Source organism: Sapajus apella, unplaced genomic scaffold (assembly GCF_009761245.1).
Source record: "Sapajus apella isolate SASKATOON/1434 unplaced genomic scaffold, GSC_monkey_1.0 scaffold203, whole genome shotgun sequence".
NCBI classification, from domain to species: Eukaryota; Metazoa; Chordata; class Mammalia; order Primates; family Cebidae; genus Sapajus; species Sapajus apella.
In genome coordinates, this window is record NW_022437143.1 from 255,348 (window position 1) to 270,836 (window position 15,489).

General features: G+C 39.6%; 1 protein-coding gene across 8 annotated transcripts in view; it reads right to left on the reverse strand.

The window, feature by feature from the left end:
* Nucleotides 1–884: 884 nt before the first annotated feature.
* Nucleotides 885–15,489, reverse strand: part of SHLD2 (shieldin complex subunit 2) — a 100,837-nt gene continuing 86,232 nt past the window's right edge. For 4 of the 8 annotated variants that reach the window (XM_032270094.1, XM_032270100.1, XM_032270093.1 and 1 more), the window contains 3 exons: nt 12,394–12,622; nt 5,415–5,530; nt 885–1,906 (listed from right to left, as the gene is read on the reverse strand). In XM_032270094.1, the coding sequence (XP_032125985.1) occupies nt 1,707–1,906; nt 5,415–5,530; nt 12,394–12,622 (545 nt within the window). In that variant the 3' untranslated portion in view covers nt 885–1,706. Of the gene's footprint in view, nt 1,907–5,414; nt 5,531–12,393; nt 12,623–14,491; nt 14,706–15,489 lie in introns of those variants that run through there. The other 4 variants (XM_032270098.1, XM_032270097.1, XM_032270096.1 and 1 more) reach the window with 3 other exon arrangements.

Here is a 15,489-nt window from a genome sequence, read left to right on the forward strand (position 1 = left end):
CTCCCAGATGCCCCACTTCTGAATGCCATCACGTTAGAGATTAGGTTCCAACATAAATATTTTGGGGTGACACATTCAGACCATAGCAGGAGCAATGAGCTGGTCCTGATCCCAATTAAATGCCCATAACTTCTGCAGGTAGCTCAGCTTCCTAAGGACTGGAGGAAATAGTTCCCAACCTAAATAAGGGCTCCTGGAAATGCATGTTAATACATGAAATACATATCAACAACTGTGAAGAGATGTTGGTGTGACCTGCTGTTTCACTTGAAATGGTTTAAAGATTTCTTCCAAATAGGATGTGAAGAGCCATCTGTTCCCGGGGATTATGTCCTGGTTGAGGTAGGGATTCGGTCCCCACTAGAGGACAAAGTCAGGTAGGGTGCACTTAAGAGAACAGCCCTCTTGGTTGGCCTATATTGACTGGGCAGATTTTATATCAGAATTCCAAATCTCTGCCTAGTGAGGATATGGTTGAGAGAGCACGGATTAGAAGGTGTCAACTACAGGCTCAAGTTTCATCACCCATTAGATGAATCATTAGAGTCAACGATTTTGTTTGAATTCCAGTGTCTCCAGATACAAAATGGAGTCAGTTCTTTCTCTACCCACCTTACTAGTTGCTAGACAAAACCTTCGCAATCATTTGCTCTAATTCCCTTATCTTCCCCGCAAAGAAATCATCAGTTTAAAGCCTTGTTTTTACCTTTCCCCATCACAGAACCCTCTGAGGATTTGTTGAAAGCTATGGATCCTTCTCCACAGAAACATGCGTTTGTGTGTGTTTGCTCCCACAAAGGCATTTTTGCATATTATTTTTGAAAGAATCACAAAACTCCTATGGTTCATTCTTAGGAAAGCCAAGTTAAAAAACAACAACCATCTCTGAACCAAAGGACTTTTTAAAAACATACACAGAGCAAAATAAGCTTGTTCATGTCATTATAAATTTAATTATTTCCAGGCAATATGATAATCCATTAACATTCAGCATACTCTAAAATTAGAGAATAAGTGCCACTCCATACTTCCTCATTAGTGACTACCATTTGACATGAGCTTCTTCCACAATCACAATGACAGATTGCTACATATTTGCTGGTAAATACATTCAAAGACACTCAAATCCTAGACACGAACTAACAACAGAATGCTCTTCCCCACTTTAATGAATTGAAACATGATCGCATTTCCTTCATTTTCAGTGCTTTTTAAGGACATGCTTGTCTTGAACTTGTTTCAACATAGGTTTATATAAACAAATTCATTATCACATACAGTTATAATCAAGGAAATGATTTCACATTGACAGTTTATTACGTGGGGATAAGCGAAAGCACTGCAGCAGTTTCTGAGGGAATGTCTTCTGTGTGGTTCTCTGTTTGTACTTAGTACAATGCCTGGAACGTACCAGGGTTAAATACAGTGGACAAATGGGCAAACCTTTAATTCCCAGGGATCTGCCATATACTGCCTTGACTGGTGGATCATTTCTCCAGAAGAAAGGAAGAAACCAAAAAACAAAAACAATCTTTTTAAATCTCACAGGATTTTCTTAGAAGTTTTAATTTATATATTTAGTGCAATTCTCTTTGTAAAACATATTTATTTAAAAATCCAAAGCAAAAGCCCTGTCATTCATTTATTTCAAAAGAAATCATTTCAGTACTTCTTCCTTAAAATGCCTGCAATTTCTTCCTCTGGCCTCAGAGAAGGGCATTGGCTCCATGCTTTACAATGTCAGGATAAAAATCCAGGAGGGAGAAATCTTGTTGTAATGGACAGCTGTTTTCATCTAACACAAAAAGGCTCTGAATCTTCAATATACAAGGTTTTGCGCTGACTGCCAACAAGGAGTGGAACAGGTCTGCCACCACCATCCCATAGGTGATCTCTGAGGAAGGAACTGCAGAAGGTGAAAACACAGAGCCCTCAACATCGCTGCTAGCCTGACAGGAGCACACACATTGAAGGGTTTCATTGTTTCTCTTGGTTCCCCAAGTCTCAAACCCATTTTAAATTTCTCTTTCTGGCCAGTAGCGGTGACTTACACCTGTAATACCAACACTTCGGGAGGCTGAGGCAGCTGGATCACTTGAGGTCAGGGGTTCAAGACATGCCTGGCCAACACAGTAAAACCCGTCTCTACTAAAAATACAAAAATTAACCAGGAGTGGTAGCACATGCCTGTAATTCCAGCTACTTAGGAGGCTGAGGCAGGAGAATCACTTGAACCCAGGAGGTGAAGGTTGCAGTGAGCCGAGATCATATCACTGCACTCCAGCCTGAGCAACAGAGCAAGACTCTGTCTCTAAATAAATAAATAAGTAAGTAAACTACTTTTCCTACACTTTTCCTTTCTAGATAAAAGCTATTGAGGCACTCCAGAGTGACACCATGTGATTCCACTGACACGAGAAACAGGTCCAGATAACACACCATTCAGACCAACAGCAGTTCTGGTTATGGTACAGTATAGCAAAAGAGTATTCTTATCCAATCCACAGTTCTTATCACAGCTATTTATGCATACATTTATTTTTTGTCTAAAAGAATCTTGAATTCCTTTAAGAAATACTGAATCTCAGTAATAAAAAATACTAAAAGTACAGGTAAATGTGTCATTTTATTTTGTATTTGTCTTACACTCTTCCTCTCGCTTTTTTAGGACATCTTCAGGAAGGAGACCCAAACATCTGGGATCACCTCCCCACCTGACTTCCACACGGCATTTCAATAGAAGAAGAGGCTGGCCGACCGGTGCCTCCTGAATCACCTTCTTGTAGATGGCAGGCTTGGTATTGGGGGAACTCTCCAGAAGACACTGTTTTTACTTAAACAAGATCAAACCCCCCACCCCAATCCTCCCTCCGGAGACCAGAACCTTTCCACATATGATTCATAAAACCGTAAACCCGAAACCCTTTCATATGTGATTTCTAAAACTGTAAACCCGAAACCTTTTCAAATGTGATTCCTAAAGCTGTAAATCCAAAACCCTTTTACTCGTGATTTCTAAGGCGGTAAACCTGAGATTCTTTCACGTGTAATATCTAGAGTGTAAGCCTATATAAAGGCAGAACCTTCCTTTGTTAGACAAGCTGGGTTTAGAAAAATCATTGCCCGGCTCCCAGCAGTAATAATAAACCTCTTCCTTCCCATTCAGTGATTGAGAGCTCTGTTTCTCATGGCCGCTCCTGCTACAATCTAATCAAGACATTTGGCAGGTTGTTCAATACCAGACTGACAGGGCACCATCAACCATGCTCAGACCATACTAACTCCCTGACAAGTACCAGTCTTTCTTGGATGGGGGCTACAGAGTCCTGGAAGACCAATGACATATTTTGGGGGGTATGAGAATTCTCTACAATAAATAACTTTTAAAGTTTCTATCTTCACTGTGATAAACTAAAAAATAACCAATAGTAGTAATAATCTAGATGGTCTGATGACCACTTTATAGTAATGACATTTTCACTTATGGTCATAATCTAATTAATGCCAAGAAGTACAACTTCAATTGTCTCAAGAATGGACAAAACACTGAAGTATATGTGATATGAGACTAATGCTTCCCTAAGAGATAAAGACTACCTTATGCAAAAAAGAAGAGATAGCACTGAAAATATATAAATAACATTCAGAAAAGGAATGAAAATAGCCAAATGAATAAAAATAAAATAAAGAAAATGGAGGGAAGAAAAGAAGAGAGGCTTCTAATTAGGATGTAGAAAACTAGAAAGAGTGTGGCTCCCACCTGAACAGTTACTATAAAAAGCTGAATAAATATAAAATCATCATTTTCTTGAATATACATGAGAACCAAGGTTGTAAAATAGCCAAAAAGACTGAAACATGAGGAGACAGGTGCCTCCAGGGAGATGGAACAGGAGCACAGGTTCACTTGGAGCAGGCCTTGGGAAGAAGACAGGTGCTCCATACAGGCAGGAAAGAAGAATGTGATTAATTTTTATTAATAAATTAATTGCAAAAAGTCAATGAATTGCCAGTGCCACCTGCATCTGCATCCTCACAGGCTCTTCCACATGGTACTTCTCACCTCCACCAGGTGTTCACAAACTAGGGGCAGGGCAAGACATCAGAGAAAGCTTACAACTACCAAACAGAAGACACCACCCTGCCTCCCCCTTTAAGGAACAAAAGCCTTCAATTGCTGGAGGAAGGATACCAAATCCTGTTGCCCCAGAGTACAGGCGAGGAACCAGTACAGATGGGGAAAGAAAAAAGATTTTAAAAATCCCTCCATCCTCAGGAAGGGTTAGAAAACCACCCTGGGTGAAACCATTAATGGTCCCCTACTGGCGGCAGAGCCAGGACCACAGAAGACCCACCAAAGACACAAGGCAGAGCTCAGCTGACACCGCCACATAAAGGACAGGGCTACCGAGAAAGCACCACATACAAGATCCTGTGTAAGACTGGGGCTGGACCAGAGTCAAAAAGGAACAATCCTGCTCCCTCCCACAAGGTTAGGATGCACCAAATAACAACCAACAAAGGCTCGTGCAACTTAGGGAGGTGCAAGAACATGGAGAGAAACTCTTTCTGAGGCCCAGGTGCAGAGTCAAGGGCTAAGCTGATGGTGGAGCAGTAATCCTGGGGAACCACTTCCCACTACAAGCACAAGGTAATACTAGAAGAACTTGAAACCAGTCGTGACCTGAAGGTAACCAGAGAAACAACAAAACCTGAACCCATCTCAACATATGACAAGACTGACCATCCTGCTCACCCCTTACCTCCAGTAAAGGACCAGAAGAGGCATGCCTGTTTCCAGGTACAAACACTATTTATCTCAGTTTGTACTGTTCTATTTAATATGTGCAATGTTCAGCATGCAAGCAAAAATTACTAGACACCCCCCACTTAAATAAAAAACAAGAAAAACAATCCACTATTAAAAGATAAAGCAATTATAGAACCAGATTAGCTTATCAGGTTAGAGGATCTGAGGCTAATGAGAACAGGAATGGAGTTTGAATAACTGACAAATAGATTACCTTTGCTTTGTTCTTAGCCACTGATGACTAAGACATCATGGCTGAAGATCCTGCAAATCCATTCCACTGACAGTGAACTATCTTCATATATATTGTGTCATATATTCACTTACTTCACTCTTATAAAACTAGAGTTAAGTAAACTAGTTTTTGTTTACAAATTGGAAATGTAGGTTAAGAAGAAATTAGTCCCTCCCACTATTCATGTACTAACAGGTATAAAGCAAATCATCCTTTTAACTTATATAGGCTTATATTTCACTGAAGCTAAATTATCCTTCTGCTTTTATATGGACAGAAAAACTCTTAAAGTACAATGCTCTTTCTGTTACGATATACCATTTATACTCCTGAATAAAACAATCTCTTGATGGCACACTGATATATTACCTATCACTCTGTTGAGGCAGTCTGCAGAAATGTTGAGAAGAATCTTCTCTATCAGCTGTGATCCTACACAGATGCAAACATCATGACTTCCATCAACTACAGTCATTAAGGCTGGCCTACAAAAGAGTAAGCAACACACAATCTTCAAAAAGATTTTCAAATAAAAGAAATGCTTAAATGAAAAATAATTTCAAAAAGTACTTTGTTTTTATGCAGGATTAATTTCAATTCCTAAAACAACTCTAGGATGTTCTGTGACATCCTAGAAACAAAAAAGGGTTTTTTCCCCAAGAGTTTCAAATGATAATTAATACATTTTATTTATTCTATATCCATTTTTAAATTTCAGATACTAATATAAAAATATATTAAACTAGGCCAGGCGCAGTGGCTCACGCCTGTAATCCCAGCACTTTGGGAGGCTGAGGTGGGCGGATCACAAAGTCAAGAGATCGAGACCATCCTGGCCAACATGGTGAAACCCCGTCTCTACTAAAAATACAAAACTTAGCTCGGCATGGTGGCGCGCAACTGTAGTCCCAGCTACTCAGGAGGCTGAGGCAGGAGAACTGCGTGAACCCAGCAGGCGGAGCTTGCAGTGAGCCGAGATCATCGCACCACTGCACTCCAGCCTGGCACCTGGCAACGGAGCGAGACTCTATCTCAAAAAAAATAAAATAAATATATATATATACACACACACACACACACACACACACACATATATATATACATGTGTGTATATATATATGTGTGTGTATATATATAACTGTTTTATAAATTTTTTTAGAAATAAAAATAATAAACACATATTTCACAATCACAATTTCAAGTTATTTTTTTCTGCTGGATTCTTTCCTATCAGAAATAAACTGTTTTGCATATCAATAAGCAGGGAACCGGATTAACCATTTTCAGTGCACCCTACATCTTAATGCTATGTGGCTGATAAAAAGAATGAAGAAGGTTTACAAATGCCATCAGGGAAGAAGCAACAGGATAGATTCTAAGGAGTAACAGTATGAACAATATTTTTCTGACTATATGTTTCTAAAGAAAAGAATACACATGTGCTGGGATAAGCATAAGAAATCACTGGCAGGACATACAAAAAAACCTTCTCACCAGCATGGAAGTAGCTCTGGTGAGAGAGGGTTGGATGGTGAACGGGACTTTGCTCATTGTTTTGTAACCTCCTATGTAGTGTGCATTTTAACTATGGCATGTGGTACCTATTTTAGAACTACATTAATTTTTTTTCTTTTTTCTTTTCTTTCTTTGAGATGGAGTCTTGCTCTTGTTGCCCAGGCTAGAGTACAGTGGTGCAATCTCGGCTCACTGCAACCTCTACCTCCCAGGTTCAAGCGATCCTCCTGCCTCATCCTACCAAGTAGCTGGGATGACAGGTGCCTGCCACAATGCCCAGCTAATTTTTGTATTTTTAGAAGAGACAGGGTTTCACTATGTTGGCTAGGCTGGTCTCGAACTCCTGGCCTCAGGTGATCCGCCCACCTCAGCCTCCCAAAATGCTGGGATTACAGCCATGAGTCACCATGCCTGGCCAGAACTACATTAACTTTTTAAAAATAAATTGAGAACAGAATTCAGAAACAGGCTCATTACCAGGGAAATTTAGTGTAACAGAGCTAAAACATAACTGATTTTCCCCCAAAAAACCTGCTTCCCGCTTTATGCACACAAAGATTCTACGTCCCTTCCTCTTTTCACTCTACACTCCTTCCTCAGCCTCTCTCTCCCTCCATTATTTATTTCAACAAATACAAACTGAGTATCTATCATGGATTGTGGTAAGCTCTGGGTATTTACTAGTGAACAAGAAAAATCTGGTTCCTTCATTCAAGGAACATAAAACTGTAGTGAAATAGGAGGAAAATAAGCAGGTGTGGTGGCTCATGCCTGGAACCCCAGTGCTTTGGGATGCCAAGGCGAGGAGGACTGCTTGAGGCCAGGAGGTTGAGACAAGCCTTGGCAACGTAGTGAGAGCTCATCTCTACAAAAAAGAAAAGGAAAAAGAAAGAAAATAAGCTTTTCAACAATGGTGCCAAGATAACTAAACAGGGATGGAACAGTCTTTTCAAAAATTCATGCTGGGACAACTAGATACCACATGCAAAAGAATAAAATTAGACCCCTTCCTTATCCCATACACAAAAAATAGAAAACAAACCTCAATGTAAGAGCTAAAGCTTCTAAACTCTTAGAAGAAAACATGGGAGCAAATCTCCACAACTCTGGCGTAGAAATGATACCTTTCTTAGATATGACCCAAAAGCACATGCAACAAAAAGAAAAACAGAATAAGAAGTACTGACAAGGATATGGAGAAATTATAGCCCTCAGATTACTGGTGAGAATGTAAAATTGTGCAGCAATTTTGGAAAACAGTCTGGCAGTTCCTCAAAAGGTTAAACAGACAGTTACCATATGACCTAGCAATTCCACCGCTCTTAGATATGTAACCAAGAGAAATGAACACACATATTCACACAAAAACTTATACACAAATGTTCACAGGAGCATCATTCCTAAAGCCAAAGAGTAGGAACAACCCAATTCTCCATCAACTGATGAATGGAGAAAGAAAATGTGGTATACGCATACAATGCAATATTACTTTGCAATGAAAAGGAATGAAGTACTGATACATGCTACAACATGGATGGACCTTGAAAACATCATGCTAAGTGAAGCCAGTCACAAAAAAAACACATAGTATATAACATTTATGTAAAATATCTAGAACAGGCAAATCTATGGAGACAGAAAGCAGATTTGTAGTTGCCATGGGTTGAAGGGCATGGGGAATGGAGAGTGACTGCTAATGAGTATGAGGCTTTGTACAGGCCTGGGTAATGAAAATGTCCTCACTGGTTGTGGTGACAGCGACACAGCCCTGGGAATATATTAAAGCCATTGAATTGTATATTTCAGAAGATTAATTTGATGGTATATGAATTTTACTTCAGTAAAAATGCTTTTTGGAAAAGACAGTATGCAACAAATTACAATAAGCACACCCAGGCTACTATAACAGGAAGTAAAAGAGGGTGGCTAGGAAAGGCTTCTCTGATAAAGCAGCATTTAATCTAAGACATGAAGAAACCAGCCTTGTGGAGTCAGACAGAGGGAAGAAATTTGAGAACATCCTAAGGATAAAGAGCAAAATGTCTGAAGAACTGAAAGAAGGCCATGTGGCTGGAGCGCTGGGTGACGGAGAGTGGGAGCACATGAGACTGCAGAGGCAATAAGTGTAAGGAGGTGAGTAATGGATGAAGCAAGGGGTAATCATACTACCAGCGGGTGGGGAATGAAGGAGAGGAGGCAAGACCAGAAGGAGCCCCACCAAGAGACTGCTGGTGTGCTGGTTTTCACAAGAGGCAGTAGTGGCTTAGATAAGGCCGGAGTGGCTGGGCGTGGTGGCTCACACCTGTAATCCCAGTACTTTGGGAGGCCAATGCAGGCGGATCACCTGAGGTCAGTGTTTGAGACCAGCCTGACCAACCCAGAGAAGCCTCATGGAGAAACCCCGTCTCTACTAAAAATACAAAATTAGCAAAGAATATGATGCCTGGAGGAGAAAACCAGGGTGAAGACGTAAGTACAAACATGGAAACAGCTGTGATCATCCAGGCAGAATGTATAGAAAGAATAAGAGGAAGGACAAAGACGAGGACTCAGGATTGACCCAGCATTTAAAGAGGGGGTAGAAGAGGCTGAGAAGGACAGGCCTGAGAGACAGGTTAAAAAGCCAGGAGGAGGCTATTTCAAGAAGGAGGAAGTGGCCTGGCATGCTGCATATAACTGAGAGCCAGTCAGAGCAGGGAAAGAAGTATCCATGCCTCAGGCAACATCAAATGTGTCAGTAACTTCGACAAAATCAGCTTCTGCAGCAGCATGGTGGGAGTAGAATGGAATAACTGAAGTGAACCTGGAAACATAAAAGGGGAGAGAGAATATATTTACAACTCTTCAACAAAGTTTGGCTGGGTATAAAACAGAATCAAAAAATGAAGGGATATGAGGGTAATGTAATGTTAGTGGATGATTTTGGTTTTTAATATGAGAAGTATGGGAGTGTGTTTATAGGCTGGTAAGAATAATCCATTAGGAGAGGTAATAACTGAAGATTAAGAAAGAAAAACAAAACAGGGTGCAGAAACCAAGGAAGAGTTCAATCACCACAAATAACTCTATAAACCTAGCCCAGACTTCTCTTGCAAACTGCATTTCTGTACATCTAACCACTTTCCAACTTATTATGTATCAGCAACTCAAGCTCAATAGGATTGGGTTACTCATTTTAATAAATAATCTTACTGTTCACCCAATTGTCAGTAATATGTAATGTACCTGTGGCTCCCTCCTTACCTACCACTCTATCACTACATCTTACCAACACTATTTTCCAACCATTCTCAAATCTGTTCACTTCTTTCCATTCCTACCACTTCCCCTCTAGTCAAGCTACCATCATCTCTCCTCCAAAATAAAGCAACAACAGCCTCTTACCTCTTCTCTGCACTAGCTTTGTTTTAATCTATTCTCCAATATGCAGCTAAATTCACTTCTGATGAAGAGAATTTGGTGGAAGTAATGCCACATGACTTCTGAGGCTAGATAACAAAAAGGCTGGCTTCCACCTGGAACTCTCTTTCTTGCCTTTCCTGCTCTGGGGAAATAAGCTGCCACTTTGTGAGAACATTCAGGCAGCCTGTGGAGACACCCAAGTGAAGAGGAACTCAACTTGCTAGCCATATGAATGAACCACTTTAGAAATGAATCCCCCAACCCCAGTCAAGTCTTCAAATGACTGCAGTCCCAGCCTACACCTTGACTACAACCACTTGAGAGACCCAAACGTTTCCTAGTTCTGCCTAAATAGGAGCCTTAACTGTGGTTTGACCTGCTGGGTTTCTTTTTTCTTTTTTTGCTTCTAGAACAGAAAAATAAATGTATTTCTGGTGTTCCAAAAATGTAAATTTGAATATCCTGTAGAAACATTGTTAAAAATGGTATTTGAGTTCTAGGATAGCTTTAAGAACAGGAACTGTGCTATCTACATGTTCATTTAACAAATGTCTGTGGCCTCGTATGCGACTCCAACACAGTATCTAATGTTGCTTCCATTGGAAAATCAGCTCCAATTTACAACCAAATAAAATATGATCAACTTACTCACAGTTTGGGACTGTTATGCCACACAAATGTTCATTAATTGTTTCTTAAATAGACTACCAAGCTTCTTGGGCACAATAAGTCTACTTAGATCAACCTGTGTGACAGCCACAGTACATACGTGATGTGTGAACATACATGGATTCCTAATAAATATTTGCGCCTTAGAAAAATAATCAATCAGTTTGCTGATTGATATATGTAGATGCCTTTGGAGTCACATACTTGGTTTGTGAAGGGAGTTTGTTAATTGCAATATTTTCTTTTCAAGGAAGCCACATAATCTGGACTCTAAACCTAACAACTTAAAGGCTTTTAAATAAACATGACCAATCAACATTCTAGCAAGACAACGAACTAGCACTACATCTTTCATATGGTATAGTTTAGGAAGAGATCTTACATACCTCATACTAGTTATGCCATAACTAGTGATACTGATCTGTGATCTGTGATCAGTACCACTAGTTATGATCAGGTGATACTGATCTGTGAAGTCCTTCTGCTGAACAGTCGTTTTGTAAAGATTCAAAGGCCCTCCTACCCATAAGGAATGGTATTGGGCAACATTTGTGTCCAATAAATGCTTATATTGAATAGAAACTTTTGGAATGATATAAATAAGTGACCTATACATACTTTTGAGGGGACTTAATAAATCAATGTTTGTTACATATCATGCATTTTTTGTTTTGATTTTGAGGTAGGTCTCACTCTGTTGCCTAGGCTGGAGTACAGTAGTACAAACATCGCTCACTGTAACAATCCATCTCCTGGGCTCAAATGATCCTCCTGCCTCAGCCTCCCAAGTAACTGGGATTACAGGCCTATGTCACCAGGCCCAGCTTTCTTTTTTTTTTTTTTTTTGGTAGAGATGGGGTTTTCTCCTATGTTTACCAGGCTGGTCTTAAACCCCCGGATTCAAGCAATCTGCTCACCCCAGTTTCCCAAAATGCTGGGATTATAGGCGTGAGCCACCACACCCAGCCTACCATGAATCTGAATTCAATTTTCTTTTCCACAAAAGCAACTTTCACAGTAATAGCAAAATTCATTCACTTATTTATAACAAATATAATATCTGTAAAGGGAAATAAGGTTTACAAAATTAAGCTTCTATAACTTTTCTTGAAGTATGCCATGATAACATGTGGAATATGCCTGCATTTGGTTTTTAGATCCTACGGTATTTAGAAATAATCAGAAGGAGCATAAAACGCTGAGCACTATTTTGTAAACATATGTAATTTGTAAGGTAAAAAGAAAAATATTATCTGAGCTTCTGACTACCTACTATTCAAAAAACAATGTTTTTTTCACTGAGCTGGTTAGCAGTTTTACCATACAACATTTATTTGCTATCTTTAATTTCTAAGGTAAAGGTGGGAAAACAGGTTAAATGACTTACTAGCTTCCACAACAACTCAGGGGTGAGATCATATGATACTTTTAGTCTTTAAATTCTAATTATATGTTAAGGTGGGAAAATGAGTTATTTATGAGCCACTTAGATCTTGGTTAAAAAGTAAACCATGGAAAATGTTTCTTCAGTATAGCGGTTTAAAGACAATAAAATCTCCAGATTACTGCTTTAAGAAATTCCTGTAATGATTCCTGGGAAATTTTTGCTTCCATAAATAGTTACCTATCACATGGGGAAAATTTTATTTTCTTCAACTAGTTCTAGTTAATCATTTTTAGAAAGAGTAAGGGTTTACAGAACTAATTTTTCCAGATCTATAATCATTATTTTCCATCAAATTGGCTTGCTTAGTTGCCTTACCTATAGTACATTTTCTTCAAAGTAAATGGCAAGCACCTAAAACATTGTTTGTAGATCCTGTTCTCATCTGTTTCTAGTTCCAATCCACATTTTGCACAGCCAGTATACACGATGTTGGGAAGAGAAGAGAAAATACTCTTCAGAGAACTGTGAGCATTTAGAGTTATCTTCTGAGCTGCTGTAAGAGGAAATGCCAGCTCTGAAATCTGGGCTTTAATTAGAACCACTCCTATAAAAGACAAACAGATATATTTTAAATTATTGGGCCAAAATTATAACTTTAATTTACAAACATGGCTAGTTTTAGAGTTGATTTACAGTCACCTATAGTAAACGGATAGACTGAGGTCTTGTTCTTGGTCTTCTTTACTATTTTCCTAGAACCTAAGGACAGGGGGGCCTGGCTGCAACTGAGAGCAGGTTTACTTGGCTAATTTGGCTGAACATGTAGGTGTTTCCTTCCTCCCCATCCCCTGGAATCTTGCAAAATAAGTTCAATAACTCCTTTAGAAAAAATCCCTTCAAATACTTGAAAGTAGCTAACATGCCCTCTCTACTTGTCCTGTCTTCTGTCTTTTTAATTGATCATAGTCAAAAGCCAAATAGGAGGTGAGATTTTCTTCTCTCTACCTATAAATATCAATAGCTTGTCCTCTTTTAAACTTTTTTCCAACTTCCCACTCATCATCATCTATACACTCTGGGTGTGGTTTATAGCCACATGAGCACTGAAAGTTCTCATTTATTATTCGTTTCTCAGGTGACTCATGAGAAACCTCAAGCATATTCATTCACTACTGATGGCTCAATGGCTCATCCACTCACAGGTAAAGAAATACTGAACATGATTTCTCCTCACATTATTTTTTCCTAATGTACTTTTGTCTCACTGTGTACTGGTGAGGTCTATGAGTTTTTCTAAGCGTTATTCTCCTTTTCTCTCCATAGTCAGTTCAAAGGTTTCTTTAAGCATTAAGCCTTCAAATTTGTTCTTCGTCATCCTCTTAGAAGTAAGAACACTCCAGCTCAAGAACTAATCACTCTGGTCTCCTACTGTTTTCTGGTTATCTCTTTCAAAGTCCAGTTAATAATGAGTCTCCTGTTCTTAACTTCTTCCATTTGCTTTAGTCTTTCAATGCCCGGAGATGATATCATCATCACATATGTATCAGATATCCCTACATGAGTTAGCAGGAGTGGGTAACAATCAAATATGTAACAAACTGTAGAAGATTCAATACCACATCTTTCCGAAGGTATGTTGAATCACCACAAAATTATTTTTTGTTTTTTTGTTTTGATACAATGTCTCACTCTGTCGTCCAGGCTGGAGTGCAGTGGTGCAATCTTGACTGCAGCCTCAACCTCCCTGGGCTCAAGCGATGCTCCCACCTCAGCTTTCTGAGTTGGACTACAGGCACAAGCCACCACAACTGTCTAATTTTTATGTTTTTTGTAGAGACAGGGATTTGCCATGTTGCCCAGGCTGACCTCCAACTCACGGGCTCAAGCCATCCACTCTTCTTGGCCTCCCAGAGTGCTGGGATTACAGGCTTGAGCCAATGTGTCCGGCCTAAAAAATTATTTTTTTAAAAAAATTCAATTTTTATTTTAGATTCAGGGGGTACATGTGCAGGTTTGTTACATGGGTATATCGTCACCCAAGTAGAGTCTACTGTAGTAAGCAGAGTACCCAACAGTTTTTCAACCCTTGCTCTCCTCCCTCCACTCAAAATGTCTTTTTTTCTTTTTTTTTTTTTTTTTTGAGACAGAGTCTCACTGTGTCACCCAGGCTGGAATGCAATGGCACAATCTCGGCTCACTGCAACTTCCACCTCCTGGGTTCAAGTGATTTTCCTGCCTCAGCCTCCCAAGTAGCTGTAACTACAGGCACCCACCATCAACCAGCTAACAGAGACAGGGTTTCACCACACTGGCCAGGGTCTCAAACTCCTGACCTCAAATGGTCCACCCTCAAATGATCCACCCACCTCAGCCTCCCAAAGTGAGCCATCCCACCCAGCCTCAAAAATTCTTAATAATTCAATAATTTTAAAAGAATGTTCACATAATCCTATCATTTTATAAATTTACACACCTCTTGAATTAAAAGGTCATGCTGAATGTGGACTCTGCTTTGAAGGGGGTCACTCCCGCTGAGCACTGAAATTCTGCTGGCGGTAAGATGAGGCACTGGGTAAGCATCTTCATTTCTTTATGAGGAATCAGGCCTAGCTTCATCCCCCCTCTGTTGAGCAAGCAGACTCTCCTAGGAAATGCTCCTGCTGATCTCTCTTTCTCCTTTTATTTAACTATAAAATAGGTTAGGAAAAAAGTTGCTTCTGTTTTCATATTCTCTCTCCATTTTTGCCTTAAAAACACATACACTATGACAGAAACTATGAATTCAGCCCTTATAGCTGAACATAGTTCAGAGAATGAACTAGGCTAAAAGAGAACGAAAAAGGCTAAATGGGCCTCTGTGAACAAAGCCTCTGAAGGACTGATTTTAACAGCACAGTTTTGGCATGGCTTCCCAATGAGGAGCACACCTCCAGGATTGCCAAGAACACACACAATTCCTGGATGCGTGCTCAAACAAGTGGGGATATATCCTCAGAGCCTTTCATCATCAGCCTAATGGCTGCCTATTTTGTTGTTGTCCATGATGTTATTTCTAAACCTAATTCTAAGACCTCAATCCCAGCAAATAACTGTTTTGTATAAGCAGTAAATAACAAAGTTGACTTCTCCATGGAACCAAACTAAACATCTCTGCAAAGTAATGTGGCCCCTCAACTGTGTCTGGCATTCCTTCCTGTGGTGACCACCTCTATATGTCTGTGGAGTTTGTGGAGCAGAGCACTGGAGGGACACATAAATATGAAACTAGCTTGGGAACTTACATGATGCTATAACATTACCCAAGATTGTACCAGTTAGTAGAAATCTAGAGTCTTTTATGGCCTTAAGCAACTTCAATTTTTGAAAGTGGTATGAAAATTTATAGTATAAAAGCTTATAAATTCTCTATCATATGTGTTTATCTACCAGAAATATTATTACTTTAAATTATCTGCTAGTATTAGTAAATGT